The sequence below is a fragment of the Balaenoptera physalus genome, assembly GCF_965194825.1.
Source record: "Balaenoptera physalus genome assembly, chromosome: 3".
Taxonomy (NCBI): Eukaryota; Metazoa; Chordata; class Mammalia; order Artiodactyla; family Balaenopteridae; genus Balaenoptera; species Balaenoptera physalus.
In genome coordinates this window covers 163,554,786-163,578,587 of record NC_138890.1, presented here as the reverse complement: position 1 = coordinate 163,578,587, position 23,802 = coordinate 163,554,786, and the positions used below count along the sequence as shown (strand labels likewise).

Here is a 23,802-nt window from a genome sequence, read left to right as displayed (position 1 = left end):
AGAACTATTTACTTTAATGCTTCAGAGAATAATTCATTCATAAATCATGATTGAAAACAGAAACACAAGCCTAAAACTTACCCTAACTATTTGTTTCTCAACAGGAACCTACTTTGCCCCCTCTCGCTCCTATCTCCAGGTGACACTTGTCTGTGGTTGGAGGCATTTTTGATTGTCACAACTAGTGGGGTACTGCTTCTGGCCCGGAGTTGGGTAGAGGCCGGAGGTGCAGCCTAATATCCTACAATACACAGAACAGCTCCCAAAACAAAGAATTATCTGGCCCCAAATTTTAATAGTGCCGAGGTAGAGAACCCTCACCCTAGATAACAGCAGAATTTCCCCAAAGATCTGAGTAAAGGAGAAAGAGCTAAAAATTTTAAAGCAACACTAAAAAGGAAATGATAAATTATACAAAGGAGGATATTCTAATTTTTTCTTAGAATTAAAAAAAAGAAAGGTTAAAATTAGAGTTTTTTAAATCTTGGAAGAAGTAGAAACAATTAGGAAAAAAGGACAATGTCCAAAGACTAATTGAACAGGCTGTGCATAATACAAGAGCATATGCTAAAAATAAAACGCTAATTTAAAATAGATTAAAGTAATGCATGTGCATGACGTAACTCAGACTGGTGAGAGTCACTTTCTTTCAGCTTATTTTTCATCTTTTCCAATGCTCAGTGGACAGCCTTCCCACTTATTTCAAAGTATAGTTTGGCTCTGAGATTAGCTTTATAGAAGCTAAAAATTAGACATTAAAAATTATTGACTCCTGGTCATTTAGATTTTGAAACTCCTAAAGTAAAAGGACATGCTACAAACAACATGGACTAAACAACGATAAATATTTTGATGATGGTAATGAGAATGATATCTGTATTTCTAGAAGAGGTGTTAGTGATGATATGAAAAAAAATCTGACTAGTATAAGAAAATGTTATCCTAATAAAGTGAGTTTGAAACCAAAAACACACAGAAGAAATCCTCAATCATTAAAAAGATCATGTTAGTAACTCTTAAACAGACAAAAAGAAAATATTTAATATGATATTAATTGCTTATTTTTCAAATTTTATCACTTATATATGAAGAGGAGCAGAATATGCCACCCCAAAATATGCCTTTTTGGCATAAGGATTATCTTGAGCTGATTATTTTTAAGAAACAGCAGACTCAGGAAAAGCTCTGAAAACTAAGAAGTTGCTCTTTGTAAGGGACATTCACATTTATAAGGAAAATCTCCATTTGTAAGGTTGTATCCCTCCCTGTATTAGAAAGAGAAGAATGATTCTAAATCTCTAGAAACTTTTGTCAATGGAGAAGGCAATGACCTAAATCTGCAAAACAACCTTACCCTTGTTTACTGTGTTTTCCCCATAACTGTACCCACCGTCCCAACACACACATATCTATCTTTTGTCTTTAGTTGAAGATGGTATTTAAGGTGGTGGCTTGGGCCATTTCAAGGAGTTACTTAGTTTTCCTGCATATCTTAAATGTATACAGGAGGTATACATGTCATTAAACTTCTGTTTGTATTTCTCCTGTTAATCCATTTTACTAACAGGGGCTTCTCAGCCACGAACCTAGAAAGGTAGAGAGAAAATTATTTTTTTCTCCCCTACCTATACGTTGTTTGTTGAAATTTTGAAAAACACGGAAAACCAAATAGAAAAAGAAAACAGTGACTCCTAATTCTATCATCCGGGAATAACAAACATGTGCATTTGTAGGGAAGGAACTTTTCTCTCCACTCTAGAAACCCCTTCCAAGGAGGAGGATCTTTGGTAAGAGGAGGAAAAGAGCCACAGTCTCCACTGGAATAATGATGCAGCAGAGGTAGAGTCAAAGAGTGTCTGCTAGGAGGGAAAAGTTATGTTGTGCAAATGCTTTCTTTTTGTTTCATACTTTTCTCTGAAGCACCCAGAGATACCTTCCACAAGCCCCTCCATTCCACCTGGGGGTGGGGGTAAACAGGAAGGTACCAACTGACTAGGTACCAATAGCCTCCAGGGAAGACAAAGACAAGGAAACCTTAAGATGGGTTTTAATGCTAGAGTAAGAGCCAGAGGAGACATGGACCAATTATTTTAGGAGGGGACATAAGGACCAAGAACACCCTTATCAGCATAAGAAATCTTCTCTACAAGCTAGTCTTTAGGATGCATACTTATCAGAAAGATTTCCTTTAGTTAATTAACTAAACCCTCTAGCCCTCCCAAGCATTATGGCTCAGCTAAGGGAAATCTACTCTGCAGAGAGTATATTTTGATCATTTTTTAAATATCTTTCTAAAATATACTTTTTATTGGAGAGATGGCACCATATATTACATGGATGTCTCATTTATTTATTTCCTCCTAGGATATTTTGGTTATTGCCTATTCTTTTCTCTTTTTTCTATTTTTGGGTTTTGTTTGGTTTTGTTTTTTATGGGAGAAGGGCAAGCCAGGGCTATTAGCAATAATGTTTGTATATGCATCAATACAGACATTTTTCTTTTCATTTTTCTGATTATTTCCTAAAGGAAAATCACTAAAGTAGAACCCATGGGCCAAACAGTATAAAATTGAAGCCATAATGGGATGGACACAGTACAGATGTAAAACCAAGCTGCAGTTACTCTCTAGGTTCCAGATGGCCCTGCCTTGAACTTTGAGAATCTCAACAGTTGCTGGCTGTGCTTGTTGAGATAGGTCCTTGACCTTTGCTTCCTGCAAAACTATGTAGGTATCTAAAGCTGGATCCATGTGGAACTGCTCAGTATGGCAGCTTGCTTCATCAACTGTGCAAATTAGAAGAGCCAGAGAGAGGGAATTCAGCAAGAGGGAAGTCAGTCTTTTGTAACCTACTCTTGGAAGCCATATCCCATCACTTTTATTGTATTCTGTTTGTTAGAAGCAAGTGTGGGTCCAGCCCACCCTCTAGGCTTTTTCTTTCTTTCTTTTTATTGAAGTAGAGTTGATTTACAATATTAGTTTCAGGTGTACAACATAGTGATTCGATATTTTTACAGATTATACTCCGCTTATAGTTATTATAAAATATTGGCTATATTCCATGTTTGTGGATGTGAGATCCCACATCCCTCGTCATGCCCTAGGAGACCTGGGATCCTAAGGAACCTTGCATCTTGGGATGAGCTCCAGCCCGGGGCCCATTCCCAAGGCCTCCCACGTCAGAATTCCTCCTTCACAATTCCAGAGGGAGTGAGGTGGGAAGCAGTTCCAGAAGCAGCCTCTCTCTAGGGGTGGGGTTGGGGAAAAAACTAATTCTTTCTCAGCTGTTGCCTTTTCAGAATCTGGCAGACCACCAGTACTCGTGCTTTCTCCCGGTCCTGCGAATTTTTTGGAGCTCAAGTTACAGAGTGGTAAGCTTGTAGTTTCTCAGCTCCATTAGCATTTACTATTAATCAGTTACCAACTGCTTTGTATGTCACAGAATTTTCGATTTTATTAAGCCACTGGCACCCCCCACTGGCTTTTCAATATCTTGTGGATTTATTTAGATATTCTTATTTTAATAGGGTTTGAGAAGGGAAGGTTTTAACTATGCCTCTCATCATGTAAACTGGACCAGAATTCAAATGTTCTTTATGTAATAAGATTGCCTATGTTCAAAATTAGGCTCCATCATTTACCAGCTGTTTGACTTGGACAAATTACTGTGCCTCAGTTTCCTTATTTGCAAAATGTGAATAATAGGACATAGTGTTGCCATAGAGAGACCCTGTTCAGGACACTCCATAAAATCTAGCTGTTGTTATTATTTTCTCTGTCATATATATTGTAAAAGTTGTCTTCTACTTGTAATTCTGTATGTTTATGTGTCTATATGTATAGGAGTGTGTGTACATATCTTTATGCTTTTCAATAATAAAGGCTAGCACTTATATAGTACTTACCACGTACCTTTTAAGCACTTCACATATATTAATCTATGGTTCAGAAGGAGAAATTACAATGGAAATTAGAAAATATTTTGAACTGATAATGAAAACACAACCTAATAAAAATTATGGGGTGTGTTTTCCATTATGTCTCCTAATTACCCATCACTGGTGTCTTAAAAATGTTTTAGTTTCTGTTCATTTATTTTGAATCTAGTTTAATGCTGAACAAAGCCTCAGGCAGAGGGCTTATGAGCTATTAGTTATTAGGAATTACCATTCCCGGAAGCAGGAAAGAGGCACAAGGGGAGTGAAGAGGGGGAGATGGGCGATTCCACGTGAGCATGCGCTACGGAGGTGGCTGCCTCTAGGTTTGCTCGCTCCGAGCCCAGGACCCACCCCTGAGGAGCTCTGTGAACTGCACTTCCAGTCTTGGCGGTGTGGCTGTCGGGGGATGTGAAGGGGATGGGGAAGAATGGCACATTCTTTGTCAAGGAAGGGGAAATACTTTACCAGTTTCCATCCCCTTCTTTGTCTCTGGGATATTAGCTCCTCAATGCCCAGCCTTGGCAGAAATCCAACCCAATAAGCTCCTTTCTCTCCAGGAACTTGGCCCCTCAAGTCCAAGCTGCTTCAGCTGTCTCTAAGCTTTCAAACAGAATCCCTTTTTCAATATATCCAGCTTTCCTGGTAGTTCTCCTAGAAGCATTGGTCTACTACAAACCGTATCATTGAGGTCAGAAGTGAAAGTTCACCTGTATGTTTTGATTTGTGATTTTTTTCATTTCTATTTTTCCCTAAATAATTAAGAGTTTTAGTTTTGATTAACTCTTGGCCGAAGAATCATTAAGAAGTATATTGGGTTTTGTTTTTGTCAATTAGTTTTCTATTGCTGTTGCTCTAAAACTTGGTAGGTTAAAACTACAGCATAAATTATCTCACCATTTCTATGGGTCAAGAACCTGGGCAGGGCTCAGCTGAGTGCCCCTGGCTTAGCACCTGTCCCAGGCTGCAAGCAAGGTGCCAGCCAGGACTGAACCACCTTAAGGTTCCACTGGGAAAGGACCTGCCTCCAAGCTCACTCATGGGTTTGTTGGCTCAATTCCATTTTTCCAAAGGATACTGAAGTGAGGGCCTCAGTTCCGCCCTGGTTGCTGCCCTGTGGGGTCTTCAGTTCCTTGCCAGGTGGGCCGTTCAACAGGGCAGCTGTCTTCACCAACTGAGCAAGTGAGAAGAGCCAGAGAGAGGGAATTCAGCAAGAGGGAAGTCAGTCTTCTGTAACCTACTCTTGGAAGTAATATCCCATCACTTTTATTGTATTCTATTCGTTAAAAGCAAGTCCCTGGGTCCAGCCCACCCTCTAGGCTTTTTCTTTCTTTCTTTCTTTTTTATTGAAGTATGGTTGATTTACATTATTATATTAGTTTCAGGTGTACAACATAGTGATTTGATACTTTTATAGATTATAGTCCATTTAAAGTTGTTACAAAATATTGGCTATATTCCCTGAGCTGTAGCTTATTTATTTTATACATAGAAGTTTGCGCCTCTTAATCTAGGCTTTTTCTATGTTTGAAGAATCCCCCGTTGTACTTGGAAAAGCCTATAAACCTCTACAGAAAATGAAAATGTCAGACGCCGCATATTCACTACCTTCCTGGTGGCTGGCCTACAGATACATGATCTATGCTTATTCACTGAGGTGTGCCACTGCAGACGTTGAAATAAAAGCATCTTACGGGAAGAAACAGGGTGGCGGCAGCAGGGCAGCGGTATCCAAGTGCCAGGCACAGCAGCGAGGTGGAAGCATTTCGGATCCAGCATTCAATACTTCTGCAGTCCAAGCTGTAATATCTTTGCCTGATTATCTGCCTACATCCTGGTTACCTAGACTCCAAGCCTGATTCTGGGACCCTCTGGGAGATTTTGTGAATTAACCAATATTTTAAAGTAAATTCCTTTTTTGTTAAATTAACCAGAATGGTTTTCTTTAGCTTGCAGTGAAGAAAGCTGAGTGCTCAAGTGTCCTCATTACCACTTTACTCCATTCCTTCTAGCGTCTTCATCAAGATCGGCAGCTCTCCATCTCTGCTCTTCATCTTCCATTTTCATTTCTTTTTTCTTGCTTCTTTTGCCTCACCTTTTTGTATTTTTGTCCTTTCCTGTGTATTCTAAGATATGTGTGTGTGTGTTTCACCTAATGATTTGTTTTTCTGCAGTATCAATGGGTCTTCAAATGACAACTTGACTTCTGTAATTTTTTCTTTGCATTGTTTTCAGTCTTCCCCTTTGCAATCAGTTATTTCTTATTTCTACCTGCCTCTCAGGTGTATTCTTATTCATGTGAGACTGGGATTTTCATCTCTTCAGCAATCTCTTCTTTCCAGAATTTATCTACTCTTAAATTTTATTGAGCATAAAAGCAAATGTTTCCCCCAACTAACCTTTGTTTTCCATAGTAAAATTTTAAACGTAGACTCTTTTCTGTATCTTAAGTGCTATGTTCTCTGTCATCTGAGGTGCAGAATCCTTTCAAAGATCCACTATTATGAGGAATATAAGTTCCTTCAGGGGACTCACTATCCACCTGGTTACTCTTAGAATCATCTCAGATTTCACCTAGAAAGCATGATGATCTGCATGGCCCTAGCAAACATTTTTTTTAAATTTAGATTAAATCTAAAGTCACAGAACAAATATGGTATATTCTTTATAGTCTTGACTTCCAAACAGGAAACTTCAAAGGTAGAATATGTTGCTTATGAAATAGGTTAACATATAAAAAAATTCCACCACAACGTGATCAAAGTCAACTGACAAATAGCAAACTGAAAAACATTTAACAATATTCACGTAAAGATTAATGTCTTTAATGCCCATAAATATATATAATGCTTACTATAAATATTATTGATTTATTATAATGTATTGATAAGAAAGAAACCAATAATCTTATAGACATAGGCAAATGTCATGAATAGATAATTCACAGAAAAGGAAATATAAATATTTTTATACTTATGAAAATATATTTACCTCAAAATAAGAGAATTGCAAATGAAATACAATATGGCTGCATTTCTTACCTGTCATCTTGGCAAAATTATGTGGCACACTGAGTGGGCAAAGGTTTGGAGAAATAGGAACATCATACATTGTTATTGGTGGTGTAATTTTTGTACTATCTTTATGAACGTTGTCAATAGCTATTAAAGTTTAAAATGTGTATACCTCTTGCCTCAGCAATTCCACTTTGGGGCTTTTATCTTACAGATGCACTTACACATACGCTTAAAGATAGTGTACTAGACTTTTTAATTGTGGCAACTTCTCTAGCAGCAAAAGATTAAAACAACTTAAATTTCCATCAATAGGAAAATTATAAAATAAATTATAGGACAGCATACGATGGAATACCATGCAACACTGAAAACACTGACATAACCCTGGTCATTCAAACATAGAATAATTGCCGAGATGTGTTGGAAATAGTAGAAAAGAAAACAGAGTCCTGGATAGTATTTATATCATATTATCACCTGAAAGAAATAAAAAGGAAGCACCTACCTAAATGCTGGATGTGCATTGATTAGTTCTAAAAGGATACAAGAAACAAGTCATATTATTTACTCTTAGAAAAAGCACTGTGTGACAGGTGGGCAAGGGTGGTATATAGAGTTACTTTTTACTCTGTGGCTTCTGTAGCATTTGGTATTTGACCATACACATGATTTCAAAAATACAACAATCAAAGTCTTAATGAGATTGCATAATACAGCTGCCCATTTTTTTATATACAAGTGTTTCAACTGTTCTGCTTGTGTATTTTTAATGGTAAAAATCGAGGCAGGAGTAATATGACTTTTGATCCTAAGATCCTCAGGCAATTTTTAAACCAAATAAAGGCTAATTTTAAAAAATAATGGAGGCAAAATTACTTGCAGAGGTATCTTGGCAGTAAATTCATTAGATAGTAAAATAGCTTTGAAGAATAATAGCCAATGCTCAAACATTGGTCCTTTGAAATTAATATTGACCCAGAACTTGAGCAAATGACATTTAAAACACCTGTCCAATCCAGGATGTAAGCCCATGTGTCTACATATGTGTAGATCCACAGTACACATTATGGTACATTCTTTAGCTTCCTTGAAAACTGTCAGGTCTTTGATCTTTGCTCTGAAATAATTTCACCTATGTTGATGATTTCATATTAAAAAAAAAAAAAACTTGGTCTTAATCTTGCATTTTCTTTCATTTCTTCCTTTTTACTGGTTAAAATTATTGCATGTTTTCATCCAAGACTGCTGGATTCAGTTCATAATGTAGTTAATCTATAGCAGTCTTTAAAATAACATGCCAAGATTTTGAAAGCATTGGAGTTTTATGAGTAAGAGTGGCTGCTTCATTTGTAATATTGTATTTAGGAAAAAAATTAAAAGGCCTTCAAGTCATTTTTCTCTCTAATAGACTAAGAATCAATTGAGTTAAAAAACAGACACACACACCTTGTATCTAATGGTGTTGGCCTGTCCAGATATTTCAGAAATATTTTTGCTCAAAATTAGTGAATAATAATTACTGAAGCAGGAATTCAAGTTCAAAGGGAGTTTATTAAATCAGTTTCTCTACTTTTGTGTAGGTTGAAATTTTCCAGTGTTAAAAAAAGATTTTGAGCATTGTTGACACCTAGGTTTATAATCCCCTCACTTCTCCTCACTTCTCCTTCTCTTTCCTCTCTTTAACCTCTTCCCTGCCCTTCCCTAAAAAGGAGGGGCAGTTGAGGTCACCCCATGAGAAATGGTTCATTCATTCAACAAATATTTCCTGTGGGCTTCTGTGGGTGGCTCCCAGACTCTGTTCTAGGCTTGATGACCACAGTGTAAACAAGACAAAGTTCTTGGCTTCACAAGGCTTAAATCCTAGAAGGGAGGGCAACAAATAAACAAGTATACTAATTTCAGATAGTGATGGGTATCTGTCTTCCATTGGTATACAGTCCCAAAATTTAGTGACTTAAAATGGCACCCACTTATTTGTTCATGATTCTGTGCATTGTTTATTTGGGCAGGGCTAAGCTGAGAAGATTTACCTGCACCAGGAGATATCAGCTGGGTTCATGTATATATTTGTAGTAAGTTGGAAATGCCTGAAGGCTGGCAGTTGGCTTGGGTCGTAGGCTGGGACACCTCAGTTCTCCACCACGTGATCTCTCCAGCAGACTAGCTCGGGCTTATTCAAATGATGGTCTCAGAATTCTAAGCCCAGCAAGTGAAGGCAAGACCTAATGCACAAGGAATTTTAAGTGTATGTGTGTGTCATATTTGTTTTTGCTCTATTAGCCAAACAAGTCACTAGGCCAAGGCCAAAGTCACTGTGGAGGGTGACTTAACAAGGGCATAGACACAGAGAGGGAAATTATTGCAGCCATTTTTGCAAAAAAATATTCCATGTGTGTCATGTACCAAGGATCCCAGATTCAGGCATTTGCATGCAGGTCTGGAGCACTGGCTTCCATGAGGTCCTGCTTACATTTTGCTTCTACATGTCTCAAAGTATATTTACTTTCTAAAAAAAAAAAAAAAAAAGTTTTCTTGTCCATTGGAAAATCCTGCATTAAACAAAATTAAACAGTTATTTTTATCATTATCGTTAATATCAGCATTATTCAGGGCTTCTCAGGGACTTAGACATACTACCATACAATGGGAACCCCTAAAATGGGGAATTTCCCTTGTAGCATTTCACAGACCTTTTTGACGACAAGGTATCTTCCAAGGCAGATGCTACCCGAATCTATACAGTTGTTGCCATTAAGATTGTGGGTTCAATATTTCCAGATCTTCCAGGGATTCAAAACAAGCAAGAAAGGTTTTTTTTTTTTAATTTTATGTGTAATTGCCTAATTTGTAATAGATGTTGACAACTTGTTCAAATGTTTTTTAAAAAAATACACTATAAATAAATTTTTAAAAAGAAATACGCAAAATACAGCTACAAATCCAACATGGCTAGTTTATCCTTTTTTGGACAAAAGGAGACTCTTGGGAAAGAACTCATGCTAATGGAGGGCAGAGTGGAGGCTCGGAGGTTTGGTGGAAGGATAAAAGGCCCAGCTGGAAGGGAAGGGCTTGTTCTGAGCACAGCACTGAGTCTGGCACTCAGATTGTTCTCAGCCCAGTACGAAAGACCTCACAGGAGTCCCCTTAAGGAGAGGACAATACAAGATTGAATACAAACCAACAAACTGTTCTCTATAAGCTCCATGGGCACCAAGAGCTCAGGGAGAGCGAATCTCTGGGGAAAACATTGGTGGCCTCAGCTCGGTACTCTCAGCATCAATGAAGACTCTAGGCCTTGGTGTCCCAAGGAATCAGCAGGGCGAGAATCTAACTCTTTCTGATGAGTCCACTTTTCACTGATTTGTTGCTTGTCAATTGGAACAGAGATGGGAGAAAGGCAATTTTCCTACTCAGCTTTCCTATTGGAAGGAAGCTTTTCCCATGAAGCATGTTGACTGGGTCCATTCCTTTTCCTCATCTGATATGATGTATATTCAGGACTCCAACTTCAATGGCATTGACTGCTAAACTGCCCCCCTCCCCTGCACATCCAACCCCACATATCTGTTTATGCTTCCATCTCTATTGCAGTAAATTGTATTTTTCAGAGCTGTGCCACCCACATGCTCTAACACAGTGTGACCTTGCCATCCCCCCATCAACAGGTGGAGTCTCTTCCCTTCCCCTTTGAAACCAGGCTGGCTTTGTGAATCTCTTGTCACGTGTACAATGGAGAGAAGTGACTCTGCCTGACCTTAGGGAGGCCTTGCAGCTGCTGCCTGTTTCTCGTGGCTCCCTGGATCTACTGCAAAGTTCCTCAGCACCAGCACTATTGATATTCTGGGCTGAATAATTATTTGTTGGGAGGAGCGGACGGGCGCTGTCCTATGCATTGAGGATATTCAGCAGCACCCCTGGCCTCTACCCATCAGATGACAGGAGCACCTTCTCCCCCAGTTGTAACGACCAAAACTAGCTCCAGATCATATCGCCGACTGTCCTCTGGGAGGGCAAACTCACCTTCCGCTGAGAGCCTCTGTTCTATAGGAAGCCAGCCAACACTGAAGAAGCTCAACTACTGAAGACCGCCGTGCTAGAGACGTTGCATGTAGGTGCTCCAGTGCACAGACCCAGCTGGAGCCCAGCCTGCCGGCCACCCTCTCCAAGGTGCTAGGTTCGTGAGAGGAGCCATTCTGGACCCTCAGACTAGTCCATCTGCCAGCTGAGTACCACTGAGTCATCTCAGTCAACTTCACTAGAGGCAGAAGAATGACCCAGCCCAGCCCTGCCTGAATTCCTTGCCCACAGAATCTATGACATTTAATTTTTAAAAAGTCTGCTTTTTTAACCCACTATGTTTTAGGACAGTTTGTTATGTAGCGCTAGTACGCTATGGAGCACCTATATAGATGAAAAGAGAGAAGTAATGATGTTTTGCTATTTAAAAAAAAAAAAAAAAAGGAAATAGTATTCATTGCTTGTCCTTGGATGTTTATTTTAATTTTCATAACTTGCTGAGGAGCAAATGAAGTTGCTCTCACTCATGTAACACGTATTCATCGAGGGCCCATCTTGGTGCCAGGAATCATGTTGGATCCCAGAGACACAGAGACAAATATGACATTTTTGAATCATTGTATCTGTATAATTCCCTTCGTGTATCCTGTTATCAAACCAACATTCTCACTTTTGTGAGTTGGTGACCTTGACATGACCTTCACTCTTGTTTTTTTGCTTGTGCTCATGCTGGTCCTCTCCCTGGGACTTACTCCTCCCTCTCCATTTTCCTAAATCATGTCCACATTAGGGCCAAATCCAATACCACCTCGTTCACAAAACCTTGTCTTATCCATTAGGCAGAATTACTTTCATCCCTTATTTTGACTTTCGCTCTTTTTCTCTTCCTCTCCCAAGCTTAATATTACATATTATCATCGTTACTCAGCATCTGGCCTTTCCACCTACTTCATAGAGAAAATGGAACCTGTGAGCATTGAGTTCTGTTGGCTTCCAGCTTCCCAATCCACAAACACAACCGCATCTGTGATGCAAGCAACCTCCTGTATTAGTCAGGATTCTCCAGAGAAACAGAAGGAGATAGGCAGGTAGGTAGAGAGATAGATAGATAGATAGATAGATAGATAGATAGATAGATAGATAGATATTGATAGATATTGATATAGACAGACAGATAGAGATTTATTGTAGGAATTGACTCACACAGTTATGGAGGATGAGACAGCCCCTGACCTGCCCTTTGCAAGCTGGAGAACCAAGAAAACCAGTGGTGTAATTCAGTCCCAGTCTGAAGGCCTGAGAATAGGACCAGTGTAAGCCCCAGCCCAAGTCAGAAGGCCTGAGAACCAGCAACACCGATGTCTGAGGGCAGGAGAAGAAGGATGTCTCAGTTCAAGCAAAGAGAGCGAATTCTTCTTTCCTCGGCCTTTTGTTCTAGTTGAGGCCTCAACAAATTAGATGATGCCTGCCAGCATTGGTGAGGACCATCTTCTTTCCTCAGTCTACTGATTCAAATGTTCATCTCTTGCAGAGACACTCTCACAGCCACACCCACTTTACCAGCTCTCTGGGCATCCTTTAGCCCCATCAAGTTGACACATAAAATTAACCATCACAACTCCTTAACTCCATTTTTATAGAACAACTTGTTTTCTTCAATTGAAAGCCACGCCGTCTCTGCTCTGGATACACAGTCCCCGACCTCTGGGAGCCAGGGTCCCTTTTTCTCCAAAATTTCTTTCTCTCTCTCTCTCTCTTTCCCCTTCATTAGCTCCAGCTTAAAATAATAACCCAAATCCTCTCACACTGATAAAGGAGAGAAGCCTTCTGGATTCTTCCTCTAAATCCACTCATTTGTCTTTTCAGAGTCAACGTTCTTTCCAATCACCGTCTCCACTGTGAATCCCTTATTGACTCTTTAATCTTATATAATTTCTACTTCCTCATCCCTATACACAGCCCTCACCCTCATCCCCATCCCACACTCATTCTATTAAAACTTCTCTGGTTAAGGTGGCCACTCACTTCATTGTCACTGAATTGCAGACAGTCTTCAGCCTCCATATCACAACTTTCTGTTATGATGACAGTTGCCCACCTCCTCTGCTTACAACCCCCTTGGCTTTCCAGGACACCATTCTCTCTTCACCCCTGCAACTCCTTCTCGTTCTTTGGGTTTGTTTTTGGGGGCGGGGAAGGGAGTGGCCTCTTTTCTCTCTCTGCACATGTGTAAATATTCTCTTCTCTTCTCACCCGTTCCTGCTTCTCTCCTGAGGGGCCACCTCAATGCTCTCAGACACTCCGGTAGCTTCTTCAGTCACCCAAACAGCTCCCAGTTCAATGCTTCCCAGTCCCAACCACTCTGCTGAGCCCTAAACTCATAGATTCAGCTGCCTCTTGGAGATAACCACTTAATTGTCCCTCGGATATCTCCAATGCTCCAGGTTCAAGACCAAACTCATCATCTGCCTGATTAAATATGTCCCTCCTAAGGTTTCCACCTTGGGGACTAGCACAATTCCCATGGAAGCATCTGACAGAGCCGCCGTATCCTATCAATTACCAGATCCTAAGGATTCTGCCTCTGTTAAATTAGTTCACGTCCAACGACACTGACTCTGCCTTAGCTCAGACCCTCATCATTTCTCCCCTGGACTATTGCAGCAGTCTTTTAATTAACCCCCATCTCCAACTTTGCCCTCGCGCCGACTCTTCTCCACTCCACTGCAAAATTTATCCTTCTAAAATAAACATTTGATGATCTTGGTGACATGATTAGAATCTTCCTTGAGAGAGAAGTCCAAGTTCCTCAATCTGGCAGGCTGGGCTTTATGATCTGCTCCCTGCTCACCTTTCCGATTCCACCTCTTGCTGCTTCATACCCTGCACACTGGTCACATTGAGTATGTTTGCAGTTCCTTGAGTGCATCATACTCTCTCATGTCTATGACGTGCCAATGAGACATTTTGCTCTATTATTTTTTTCTTCATCTTTTTGGTATAGCCTTCTCCCATCTTACCCCTTTCTTAATGGCTAATCTAATTAGATGAGTTAGATAAACCAAATATTAATGGATTATTGCTGTATTTGGAAGATGTGTTTGTAACTCAGCGTAATAATGAAAGTATTCGAATTTAAGTATCTGGGTTTTTTTGACTATTAAGATGATTCAGTGTTAAAATACATTTCTCAGTTTTGTCCCCATAGAACATTTGAAAGCAGTTTTAGCAGCTGATATGATCTTATATATCTACTCACCTATTCCCTCTACCCCAGGCACCCGCCACCTGGAAAATACACTCCATGAAGCCAGAGACCTCAGCTGTGTTGTTGCTATAGATCCCATATGCCTAGAACAGTGCCCAGAAGAGGGTGGAAGTCAATCCACATGTGTCCAATGAAACAGTGAATAAACGCTCAGTCCTAAAAAGCTCAGCCCAGTTGTCAACTCTTTGGGTAGCCTTCCCTGATGCTCCCAAAGGAGGATAGTGTACGATCATCTTCCCTGTGGCACCCCGGGTTTTCCTCTGTGATTGCACCTAGAACAGCATATTGTAACTGTCAGTAATCCTGTCTCTTCCCACTGCCCCCTGCAACTGTATCATCACCTCCTTGAGAGCAGGGACTGTTTCTCTTATGTCTGTATCTGCAGTTTTAAGCATACTACCAGCCATTTAGTAGACATTCAATAAATGTTTTAAGTAAATAACCCCACTGCACCTTCTATGACCACATTCTACATTCTTTGTCTCCTTTGCTGCCTGCAAACTCTTTGAGAATCGGAACTTTTTTTCCCAAGTCTTTCTCCCACTGTCTATTACCATGCTGTTCACATTCTAGACACACAATAAATGCTGAATTAAATTATCATTAGTGTTTCATATATTCAGATAAACCTAAATGGAGCTCATCAAAAACGACAAGATGTTCATTTTTCCACTGCTGACCAACATGATGCTAGGATATGGAAACAGATGGTTAGTTGTGACTTTTATAATTATATGGAATACATTCTTTCAAACAACAAATTGCTATGGAACCTTTGACATCTAGTCCATACATAATAGTTTGCATGTTTTCTGTTAGGATTTTGTACTAAGTTTCCCATATCTTCAATCAGGACCTCCTAGGAGGATAATTTCTATAGCCAGAGTGTCCAATCTACCACAACCTGGATAATATAGCCTGCAGAACAGTTCAACTCCCTTTGCTACCATTGTGTGCTCACCAGATCTAGGCATTATTTATCTGTTGGGTGATAAGAAGTAGAAAATTTCCTGGTCTACCTCCTGGACAGTGTTTACTTAGCCCTGGAAAATTCTGACTCTGAATCTCTTCTTGTGAGATTTTATATTTTTTGGAACATTACTCCTGACCTACTACGATTAGATGCATCAACATTTATTTTATAGTAGCTATAACTTAATTTCCTCAATACTTGATAAATACCCTTGCACCTATATTGAGATTTGGGAAGAAAAGAGGGTGTTCATATGATTTTGAAGATAGATCGCCTCAGCTGTTGGTTAATTTTATCCAAATTATGTTTAATCTTTTATAGTTTCTAATGTATATGAAAACATGTTTGCTTTTACTAATTCAAGTGTTAACATACTGATTATTTTGAGAATATAAATTTTAATCCCAGTAGAGTTGCACTGTATCCAGGTTAGATTCTAAAATCAGACTATTTGGCAAAAATCATATGTACAAAATCACCCATCTGCCGAACAAAGGCAGACCTTCCTTCTCTCCCAAGTCCAAAGCGGCCTGATCTCTTCTCACATCACCATGGATTTGTTTCATCATTTCCACACCAAATGAAATCACCGGCTTGCATTTAAGGGCCATTTTGTATGAACAGCATATATGCAAACAAGAATTATTTTCAGTACTGTGACGTGATCATGAAACCAGAGGCGCCTGGGATCAACATCAGGGTTACCTCCCATTTAATTCTCACTTAAGAGCACGTGTTCTTTGGTACAATATCGGGCAGACCAACAACCATGTGGTGTCTCTCTCCCTCTGTCTCTCCAAGTTAGAGAATCCATAGAAGTTCTTTGTGCATGTTCGGTGTCTACACTAAATGTTTTCTTAACTGTACTCAATAGCTTATTTCAAACCCACCTGAAACCAAGAGCATGTCTGTCTAACCATCCATCCCAGCAGCTTCCCATGTCTGATCATGCAAGTCTGATTTCTGTTCTGCAGTTCTGAACTTCCCTTACTGTGGGCACTCACATAAGAACAAACTGTCTTTGTCTGTTTCTTCCATATTTTAATGAACATAGAAGAGAGTGCTGATGGCATTATGTATGGTTCTAGCTTTAGGACACTGCATTTTCTTAAATAGCTAAATGAGAAAATAAGGCGCACTCTTTCAGCCATCTCGGACCCTGTGGAGGACTTCTAAAATGACAAATATGTCTGGAGGGCTGTGGTCCAAGGCCATTCTTGCTGGCTATAAGCGGGGTCTACGGAACCAGAGGGCGCACACAGCTCTCCTGCAAATTGAAGGTGTATATGCTCGAGATGAAACCAAATTCTATCTAGGCAAGAGATGTGCTTATGTGTACAAAGCAAAGAACACAGTAACTCCTGGTGGAAAACCTAACAAAACCAGAGTAATCTGCGGAAAGATAACTCGCGCTCATGGAAACAGTGGCGTGGTTTGTGCCAAATTCCGAAGCAACCTTCCTGCTAAGGCCACTGGACACAGAATCCGTGTGATGTTGTACACTTCAAGGATTTAAACTTATTGAAAAGTAAATAAATAAAAGTGTGGGGGGAAAAAAAAAAGACAAGAAGACACAGCCTGCAGCAGACATGCCCCCATGCCCTGTCCTCCCCACCCCTTCCAATGGATTGCACTTCTGTGCTGGTGGCACCTGAATATGGAGTAAGGGATTCTGCAAAGCCACTCACCAAACACTCCTTGGCACTGCCTGCCAGAGGATCTTGCCCGAACTTGACCCTCCCCTACCTGTGCCCAGGGCCCTGATGGGCTGGAGGGCTGCCTTCCCCAGCTGACCCATGGGATTCCGTCCCGGGCAGAGGGCAGCAGTACTCACAGGGTAGGGCCACGGAGAGGCAGGCTGAGTGGGGCACAGGGGCTCAGGAGAACTGGTTCTGAGGAGGCAGGAGGGAAACCTGTCGGAAGGTGGATCCGCACCTGCTTCCGAGCCCATGGTGCACGTTTCCTCGTCCCATAGGCTCCACTCGCGCAGCACGCATTCGGATGAATTAAAACTGAAGAAGTTCAGGGCGGCAATTGCAGGAAACCCCAAGCAAGGGGTCTTGCTGTGTGGGAGTTCCTGTGTGACTGTTGCGGCCACACCCCGGCTCTTCACCACCCCAGCAGCTAGCTGATTCTCAGCTGCAAGGAGCTGCTTTCTTCCTTTCTCAGAGGTGTCCATCTAGCGGCAAGAATTCTGGAGCCCAGCATCGAAAAGGGGTCACGAGGTCTAACTGTCCACGTAAAGTGTCCAGCGTTTCACTTAATGCCCTTGTTTTCAGGGTCCACATCCTCAGCCAGGAATTCCTGAGCCTGGATTTCCTGTTTCAGATTCTTCATAGACTAATTCTCAAGTCTTCTGCCAGGTAAAAAGAGCTGGAATCAGGACTGAAAGGGAAGAAGGCAGGGGATGTGGGCAGGAGGATGGTAACTGCTTATAAATACTTGGAGACAATCTGTCGTCTGCAACCCCACGCTGAATACCCCATTTTTGGAGGCCTATGGTGTTTTTCATTTCCAAAAATGTCCATTTCTGGACTTCTGTGATAAAACTTGACTTGGCTTTTCCTCTCCAATTTTTATTTCAATTTCCTCTGCATTGCTAATTCAGTTACCACTCGCTGGTTTCCTTTCCAGCTTCCAAAATTATGTTGGTATTCTCTTTACTTCTATTCTTTTTATCCTATGAGCTTTTTCCTTTTCAAAAGCTCTCTAATTATCTTAATGGGGTTTTGCAAGGGCAGAATTGTTTGTACATGTGTAATCAAATCTACACGTTTAACTGAAAGTCTCTCTTTTTTATTTCCTTCCCCATTTTAAAACAGAAGTTCTCTTTCTCTTTTCTCCTCTTCCCCGATGGTTGTATACAACGGGGATGCTGGTGGTGATTATATTTACAATTTAGGCTAAGAACGCAGGAGCCTGAGAAGCGTGGCCTCAAATATGGAGGACACGTTGACATGACACTGTATTGTCTGGAAAAGGGGTGCTTGGCTGCTGGATGACCCAGCAATAGCCCACACCAGGTACCTAATTCCTAACTGAACAGGAGCTTGAAGGGCACAGTGATTCCTGCTTCTCTAGAAACTGCATGTGTCACGATGGTGAGGCCCCAGCAGCAGCATCTGTGCCGTGGATTCCCCTGGCTCTGGACGATGGACCCAAGTTGGACCAACTGGACGATCTCCCCTCGGAGTTTGGACTTGGATCCCAGATGAGAGAATTAGGAGTTATCAGTAATCAAGGCAAATAAATGGCAGCACTCCAGAGGGAAGACCCTCCCATTCCACTGCAGAGGCCCTCAGAGCTAGCATGGTCCTCACACACCAAGAGGTCCAGTGGGTCAGCTCTTCTTTGTGTTCCATGAGACACCACCTTACACCACACACATCCTATGGGTTCTTCCTTTTTTGTTGTTTTTTGGGTTTTTTGCTTAGGCTGGCTCTTGGTTATTTTAATTTCACTCAAAATAACCTAAAAGAGTGAAAAGCACTCTTAAAGATGCTGCAGTCAGTTGCCGTGAAGCATTAGGGTTCTGAGCTACTGTTGCAAGAACCAATTATGTCCATCTCTTCCAACCTCATGTCAGTGACCTCACATGGGTAGCTTGGGTCGGCCATGGTGGGAGTATTTACACCACGAGAACTGGCAAATGCTACAATTCAGGGACTTGGGGTTCCCTCCCCTCTCCCCAGGAGAGCTGGTGTTTAAACATCTAACAACACACCACTGATTGTAATCTTAGGTGTAAATTTCCCTGGCCCTCAGTTTGCCCATCCCTAAAGTGGGTATAACACGTCTGCTTCTCTGTCAGAGATGTTAAGATTTAACCGAGGTAAAAAAAAAAAACACAAAAATTTTAAACTACTCCAATATTCAGTAACTTTTGACAATATAAATTAAAGAATTTAATTTAAATCGAATAATAAATTTTAACTAATAGCATTGATTATCAGTGACATGTCAAGGAGAAAATACTTTCTGAGAGCAGGACATAGACTGGACATATACAATCTTGACTGGCTTATTCATAACTTGAGGAAATAAAGATAATAAAATAATACTCAAACATATTATGAAAATAAGTGAGTAAATTCTCCACCCATTTTCTTTAGCAAGCTACGACAACCACCAATCACAATCATAGCAGGAGAAAGCTAAGTTTGCTTAGTTTTACTGCCTTTTACCACCCTCCCCCCTCTTTTACATGGTAGGAAATTCAAAGAAGTTTTCTCTGAAAGATTAAAGCAATCATCTAATCTGAAGGTGAAAAAAAAATCAGCTGTCAGTATAACATATTATTATTTTATATTTGTACATGAATATATTTTACAAAGTGAATCTGTATCCCTTATCTTATTCATTTCTATGAACATCTATTTTTATTTTTGAGTTCCAATACAACTCTCACCTTGCCTTTTTTCCTTTTCTTACTATAAAATAGAGGTTCTCAGATAAAATATGGTCTGAATTTCAATTTCAAGTACAGAGTAAGGATGCACAGCTCCTACATTTAGATCCATATCTCGGGCTTTGTGCTGTGTGCTCTGAACACTTGAATTAACATTAGCTCTGTGTCCCTCATTGAAAACAGATGTCATATCAAGACGTTGTGGATGTTTGTCATTGCGAAAAAATATGCGTAAGGTAAGCAATTCAGATAACATTAGAAAACGACCACAAAATAGAAAACAGGTGTTCTTGTTATTTATAGGGTGCTTTTGAGAACACAAAAGAAGGGACAGCCTTTGTCCACTGGGACTGCGGTTGAAGGACACAATAGGAAATAGACCAAGTAAGACAGAAGGAGGAAGGCGAGCTTTCCGGATGATATGTTACTGACGTTCGGTCTCATTTCTCTTCTTCCCTGACCCACCTCGCAGGTCTTCTCCTCCAAGGGGGAGAATTTTACTAGGGGATCAGATTCAAAAGATTTGATGAAACATAATTCTGAAAACAAATTTGCAAGGGAAGGATTTTGCTGAGAAAAACCTAAGAGAAATATGTTATTCATACATAAGAAACAGCCTAAAAAATTTTATAGGGCAACGGGGAATATCAAGATCTGGAGAAAATGATGAAAAGACTCTATATGGGCAAAGGAAGAATGAAATTTGACCAAAACAAGGGAAGGAAAGGATTCACAGGCAGTTATGATGCGTAACAGAGTATTATATGTTTATGTGCCAACAATTCAGAATTATAGAGCTCTCATGACCCACATTTGCACCTCTCTACCAGAATAAAAATTGCAAAGGGGGGCTTCCCTGGTTGTGTAATGGTTAAGAATCCGCCTGCCAGAAGCCATAGGCAAAAAATGACGTTCTTCAACTTTTGCGCTTAAAGGCGGTTTCCACCATCCCCCTTTTCAGGTACCACATAAGTGCTTGCCCACTAAGCCTCCTCCCAGGTCTTTTATCTTGAAACTTTATCTCTGATTTAGAATGTAAAACTTTGCCTCAGTAAAGGAATTTCAGGCATCATTGACCAGTCAAAGAAAGTTTTTTGCCCAATCCCATGGAATCTATTACTTGTGTATTTTACATAATTTTAATTATCTTTTTGCCCTTAAGGCAGGCAAAAATATATAACTTGGCAATGCTGATAACTTATTAGGGTTGAATACGTGAAATATTCAGAATGATGAAAGACTAAGCATGTTGCAAAACTGAATAATGTAATGGTTGTCGGCACAGCCGAGGGCTGGCTATAGGAGATCTTCTCAACAAAAGAAAGGTGGGTTTCATTACCATTTACTGCGATATTCTTATGTGTTACTAGCCTACATAGCCCATGCTTTCTGTAATCATTCAGCTGTGAATGGAAGTTTGAATGATCCTTGGCAACCTCCATGAATACAATTGTGACAATTTCTTCCACCCTACATTTATTCACTCATATTTTTACTCAGCAACTACTCTGTGTCACACCATGTTCATACTGTTTGTATGAACAGAAACATTACCTGCTCTTGTGGATCTTACATTACAGGTAAAGCAGGAAAACAAGCAAATACACACAAAAAAAATGTCAGATGGTGACAAAGTGCTCTTGAGAGACCTGATGTGATGGATCAAGATGGTGACTCCTTTTTTTTTTTCTTGAACTATAATTGATTTACAATATTGTGTTAGTTTCAGGTGTACAGCAAAGAGATTCAGTTATGTATATAATCTTTTTCAGATTCTTTTCCATTATAGATTATTACAAGATATTGCATATAGTTCCCTGTGCTATACAGTAAATCCTTATTGTTTACCCATTTTATACCTAGTGGTGTGTATCTGTTAATCCCAAATTCCTAATTTATCCCTTCCCCACCTTTCCCCTTCAGTAACCATAAGTCTGTTTCCTATGTCTGTGAGTCTATTTCTGTTTTGGAAATAAGTTCATTTGTATCATTTTTTTAGATTCCACATATAAGTGATATCATATGACATTTGTCTTTCTCTGTCTGGCTTACTTCACTTATAGGATAATCTTTAGGTCCATCCATGTTGCTGCAAATGGCAATATTTCATTCTTTTTTATGGTTGAGCAATATTCCATTGTGTGTGTGTGTGTATATATATATATAAATATATATCTCACATTTTAAATTGTGTGACTGGAGGAGGTTTCTCTAAGAAGGCAATATTTAAATTAAGCAAGTATGCGTGGCAATAGGAAGCAGGCAAGGGAAGATCTGGGAGAAAGAACACTCCAAGCAGAGGAAATATGTGTCTTGGCATGGAAGGAGGCAGATGTGGCTGGAATGTGGTGGATGAGCAGGGAGGGTGTTAGGTGACGGTGGAAATGTAAGCTGGCAGCTCATAGAAAGTGGGCATCGTGAGCGGGAAAAGAGATTGGATTTCGTCCTGATTACTATGGGAAGCCTTTGTAGGGTCTTGAGAAGGAAAGTGAGGAGATGAGATTTAAATTTTTAAAAATCGCACTGGCCACTGTGCTCAGGATGGTTCGTAAGTCATCAAGAGTGAAAGCAGAGAAACAAGAAACGATCACAAGAGCTTACATGAAAGCTGTCAGTGGCTTAGATGAGGTCAACAAGAACAGAAACAGCAAGAAGTTGTCAGATCCAGGACACATCCTAGAAAGACCCTCAGTGAGAGCTGCTGATGAATTGGATGGGAACGTGTGGAGGGAAAGAAACAAATCATGAACTCTCTGCAGTGGGCTGCCGGCAATCCTTGGCATTCCTTGGCTTGTGGCAGCATCACTGTACTTGCTGCCTCCATCTTCACAAGGCTGTCTTTACCCTCTGTGTGTCTGTCTCCCTCTCCTAATGATGGCACCACTCATGGGACTTAGGGCCCACCCTAGTCCAGTATGACCTCATCTTAACTTGATTTCACCTGCAAGAACCCTATTTCCTCTGGATGGACAAGGATTTTAGGGGACACTACACAACCCACTACAGTAGCCAAGGGGTCTGCACAGTTCTCCTCAAGGGACTGCTCTCGCTTTTTTTTTTTTTAATTAATTAATTATTTATTTATTTATTTATTTATGGCTGTGTTGGGTCTTTGTTTCTTTTTTTTTTTTTTTTTTTCTTCACACACACACACTGTATTTTATTTTTACAAGAGATAAATAGACTGACACCAAGCATTGTACATGGATGACCACAACAAAAGCAACAATGATTGCAATTACCAAACATGAAACACACTCATACTATGTCATAATATTGACATTCAGTCCAGTAATCCTCCACTGTAACAGCTCCTTTACTTTGCAGTGAAAATTGATTTGTATATTCTTTGCCTCTGAGTCCTTGTGGGATTTTTTTTTTTTTTAATTCAGACAGAAAGTCACAAAAATTATACTCATCCTCATCAGTTCACTCAGTCCCATGTAATTAATTGTTTTTTTTCATCTTGATCTTTTGTTAGCACTTTTATGAGTTCATCAGTTTTTCATCAGAGTTCTGAAAATGCTTATTCATTCAGTTCAGCAGTACAGTCAGTTACCAGAAACCTGTACTTGTCAGAGTCTTTTCCATGAATTTCTTGAAGATGAAACCCTTTTATAGGAACATATTTGCAAAATCATCAGAGTACACCCAGAACTGTCTGTAAATGACAAAAGACTTAAAAATGACCACGGTAAAAGATTTGATGAAAGTTCATAATAATGCAGTTGACAAGAAAATTAGTTATTTCTGAGATATACATTTTAAAGTAATAACTAGGATTATGACTTATAACATTATACCAGAACATATAAGATTTTTAGAAATTTCATGTAATGTCTGAAACATTTATATTAACATATTTCCATACATATTTCCATACAAATACAAATATAAGATTTTTAGAAATTTCATGTAATGTCTGAAACGTTTATATTAACATATTTCCATACATATTTCCATACAAATACAAATATAAGATTTTTAGGAATTTCATGTAATGTCTGAAACATTTATATTAACATATTTCCATACAAATAACCCAATGAAAGTTTAGTATTAGTTGTTTTGTTTGTTTTTTTATACTGCAGGTACTTATTAGGCATCAATTTTATACATATCAGTGTATACATGCCAATCCCAATCGCCCAATTCAGCACACCACCATCCCCACCTCACCGCAGT

The 23,802-nt window shown here is 39.8% G+C and overlaps 1 protein-coding gene and 1 pseudogene across 2 annotated transcripts in view; one reads left to right on the top strand and one right to left on the bottom strand.

Annotated features, from left to right (window-relative positions):
• The window catches only part of MARCHF11 (membrane associated ring-CH-type finger 11), a 167,212-nt gene extending 143,909 nt beyond the window's left edge, over positions 1-23,303 (bottom strand). Inside the window, exon 1 of the mRNA XM_082453827.1 lies at positions 17,044-23,303. Coding sequence (XP_082309953.1) covers positions 17,044-17,388 — 345 coding nt within the window. The 5' untranslated portion in view covers positions 17,389-23,303. The remainder of the gene's footprint in view (positions 1-17,043) is intronic.
• On the top strand, positions 9,835-16,779 carry LOC309656869 (large ribosomal subunit protein eL33 pseudogene; annotated as a pseudogene). The gene has a single exon. The product of its transcript is annotated as a large ribosomal subunit protein eL33 pseudogene (transcript).
• Positions 23,304-23,802: the final 499 nt, after the last annotated feature.